Raw genomic sequence first — 3,265 nt, 5'->3', positions numbered from 1 at the left:
TATTTAAAAAAATTAGTATATAAAAGCTAACAATTCAAATAAACAACTAAAAGGTTCCACTCATGCATGCAAATGTTGAAAAATTGGAACTAAAAAACAATACTATTTTGTACTAAACTACTAACAATAGTTTATATTAAAAAAATTTAAGTATAAGAATAGTCTCCTAAAACTCATCACTAATAGTGATATCAATTGGTTTAACAAACTTCTTCCAGTAAGGATGACTCTGCCATATAACATGCATTTCTTCAATGGAAATGTCCTTGGTCTCTGGTAGAAGCTTGTAGATGAATGTGTTAATCACAATGAGCATACATGCAAAGAAAATGAACAATCCAAACTTCATGTGACAAAACATGGTAGTGAAAATTTGCGCAATGACAAAGGTGAATATCATGTTTACAAACACATTGATGCTTTGTGCAGCCGAACGCACTTCAAATGAAAAAATCTCACTTGGAACCAACCATCCTAGAGAACCCCAAGACCATGCAAATCCCGCCACGTACACACATATGCCACACACAACCACAATAGCATACCACTTTGGCAATATTCCTACATTTCCATCAAGTCCGAATTTGTATGCAATTGCTAGGATCTACACAAAGCCAAATCAAAACAACAAACAATTTAATGACATCATACTAGTAAAATAACAATAAAAGAGTGTTAAGAAAATAGGTTACCTGACAAATAAACATTTGTATTCCTCCTTGTAAGAAAAGAGTTCGTCTACCAAACTTCTTGTTAAGAGTGAATATGGAGACAAGAGTGGCAATTACGTTGCAGCCTCCAATGATCATGGCATACATGAGAGAAGCATGGGCTCCAAAACCAATGGTCTTGAACAAAATGGGAGCATAAAATATAATCACATTTATGCCAGTGAGTTGCTGAAACAAGGGAATGGCTATGGCAAGTATGAGTTGGGGTCTGTATTGTCTCTTTAATAAAGAGATCCAAGGGTCTTTCATTGCTCTGTATTCGTTTGCTGCCATAAGATTGTTAAACTCCTCTTCCACATCAGTAGTTTTTCGAATCAAAATAAGTTCCATCTTCCCCTTCTCATAAAGACCACGTTCAATCAAATAAATTGGTGATTCTAGAAGAAACGTGCATATAAGATAAATCATTTGAAAAATTTCAAAGCGTAAGCTGTTACGCCATGCTTCTCCCTTCTCCTTTATTGCAACAACGTAGTTGATGACATTCGCAGCAAAGATGCCAATAGAAATTACCAATGGGAATATCATATTTAGAAGTTTTCTATCTTGATATCGAGCAACCTCATATATATACATTGATAGAGACTATAAAAAAAGAAAAACATTTGTAAGTAATATTTAATATAATGAAAATTAAAATGCTTCTATTTTCATCCTATGTAACCTAACTAATTAAAAATCACGTTAACACAATTTTTGTAAATTTAAAAAATATCTAATCTGTTAATTATGTTTGGAGAATGAAAGTATTACATAAAATCAGAAAAATTTATCTATGTAATATGTTTTTAAAGAAAATATAAGAACTTTGTGTATAATATGTATTGTTATCATTGATTATACAATAATATGTAATATAGTTACAATTAAAATGTTTTTTTATAAAGGGTATGTAATGACCTCAACACTTATTTTTTCTATTAAGTTTATTAATTTTAAAAATATAGTATCAATATTTATTTTAAATTATTTTAATTCTAAAACATTATTAAAGAATATTTATTTATAAGAAAAAAATCTTAAACCAATTTTTAATATTCATAGTATGTCATTAATTATAATATATGAAAAAGTGAATAAAAGTTTATATAAAAATATATAGATAGTATTACCTGATGAGTAGATCCAATTCCTAAACCATAAAACACGCGGCTGACAATTAACAGCCAACCGTATTTTTGAAAACCATCTAATTCAGCATCTGGGCGAAAGAATGCACAAAAGACAGAGACTCCACCCAAATAAAAAAATACACCCCCACATATCATGGGAGGGCGTCTCCCAAAACGTTGAATAACAAANGATGCAAATACTGATGCAATCAAAGCAGCCAAATATAGAGATGATGTGAATAATGCCAATATTTGGCTGTCAAATTTGCAATACGGATCGTTTGAGGGTTTTATGTTGTTCTCCTTTCCATACACTTGATAGAAGAATTTCAGAAAAGAATCCATAGAAATCATGCCACCTGCATATATGTTGATGTGCGTAATGAATAAAACAACAATCTATGGAAAGATAGATAAGTATGTTAACATACCTGATATACCCAAATGAAAACCAAACATGAATCCATATAATACAGTTACAAGATAGATGCCTTTAACTCCGAGCCATACGTATCTATTATAATCTGTCATTCTGAAAAGCTTTCTGAAAATAAGAATAAATTGATGCAAAGAGACTGCAAACAATATCACACCAAGAACTATCACAGTCAGAACAAACAATCACGTGACTTTAATATATAACCTATATTAATGTGCATACGACTCCATTTGAATATGTCATTCTGAAAAGCTTTCCGAAAAATAACAATAAATTGATGCAACCAAGAAGTATCACACTGAGAACAAACAATTCGCGTGACTTTAATTTATATCGTTAATGTGCATCTTCCTCCTTTATCGTTAATGTGCAGTTTTAGGATTTTAATGCTTTTCTTCTCATTTATTTATATTTTTTTTGAGTAATGAATATAATATAACTATCGTAAGTTTATTTTCAAAGTTATATATAACTATAGTCGAAAAACTACAATATTATTTGCCCTATAATAAGTTTCAAATGGAATTTTTGAAATTCTAAATTATTTTTATTACGTACCTTTACTATTTATTTAGAAAAAAATATAAATTCTGATATGATCTAAGTTGCGTTAAATTGAAATTGGTATACATTTTGATGAACTAAGAAAATTGAAACTATTAAGTCAGATAATTATTGTCTTTAAAACATATTCAATCCAATCTGCTAACACAATTATAAATTATTTTTATTATGTATCTTTACTATTTATATACCGAAAATGAATCCATATAATACAGTTACAACATAGATGTCATAAACTCCGCGTGTACAATAACCACATATGAGTCCATTTGAATCTCTCATTCTNAAAAACTTTCCCAAAATAAGAATAAATTGATGCAAAGAGAGTGCAAACAATATCACACACACACCAAGAACTGTCACAGTCAGAACAAACAATTCGCGTGACTTTAATTTATAGCCTATATTGTAATGGATTT

General features: G+C 29.8%; 1 protein-coding gene across 1 annotated transcript; it reads right to left on the bottom strand.

Moving 5' to 3' along the window:
• Positions 1-166: 166 nt before the first annotated feature.
• LOC106779996 (sugar transport protein 1-like) lies at positions 167-2,302 on the bottom strand. Its single transcript, XM_022776164.1, has 4 exons — positions 2,275-2,302; positions 1,844-2,202; positions 693-1,316; positions 167-604 (listed from the first exon to the last, which is right to left on the bottom strand). Exons 1-4 carry the CDS (start codon positions 2,300-2,302, stop codon positions 167-169), a joined length of 1,449 nt encoding a protein of 482 aa, XP_022631885.1.
• Positions 2,303-3,265: the final 963 nt, after the last annotated feature.

Source organism: Vigna radiata, chromosome 2, assembly GCF_000741045.1.
Source record: "Vigna radiata var. radiata cultivar VC1973A chromosome 2, Vradiata_ver6, whole genome shotgun sequence".
NCBI classification, from domain to species: domain Eukaryota; kingdom Viridiplantae; phylum Streptophyta; class Magnoliopsida; order Fabales; family Fabaceae; genus Vigna; species Vigna radiata.
The sequence above is the reverse complement of the archived record's forward strand: the minus strand, read 5'-3'. Positions and strand labels throughout refer to the sequence as shown.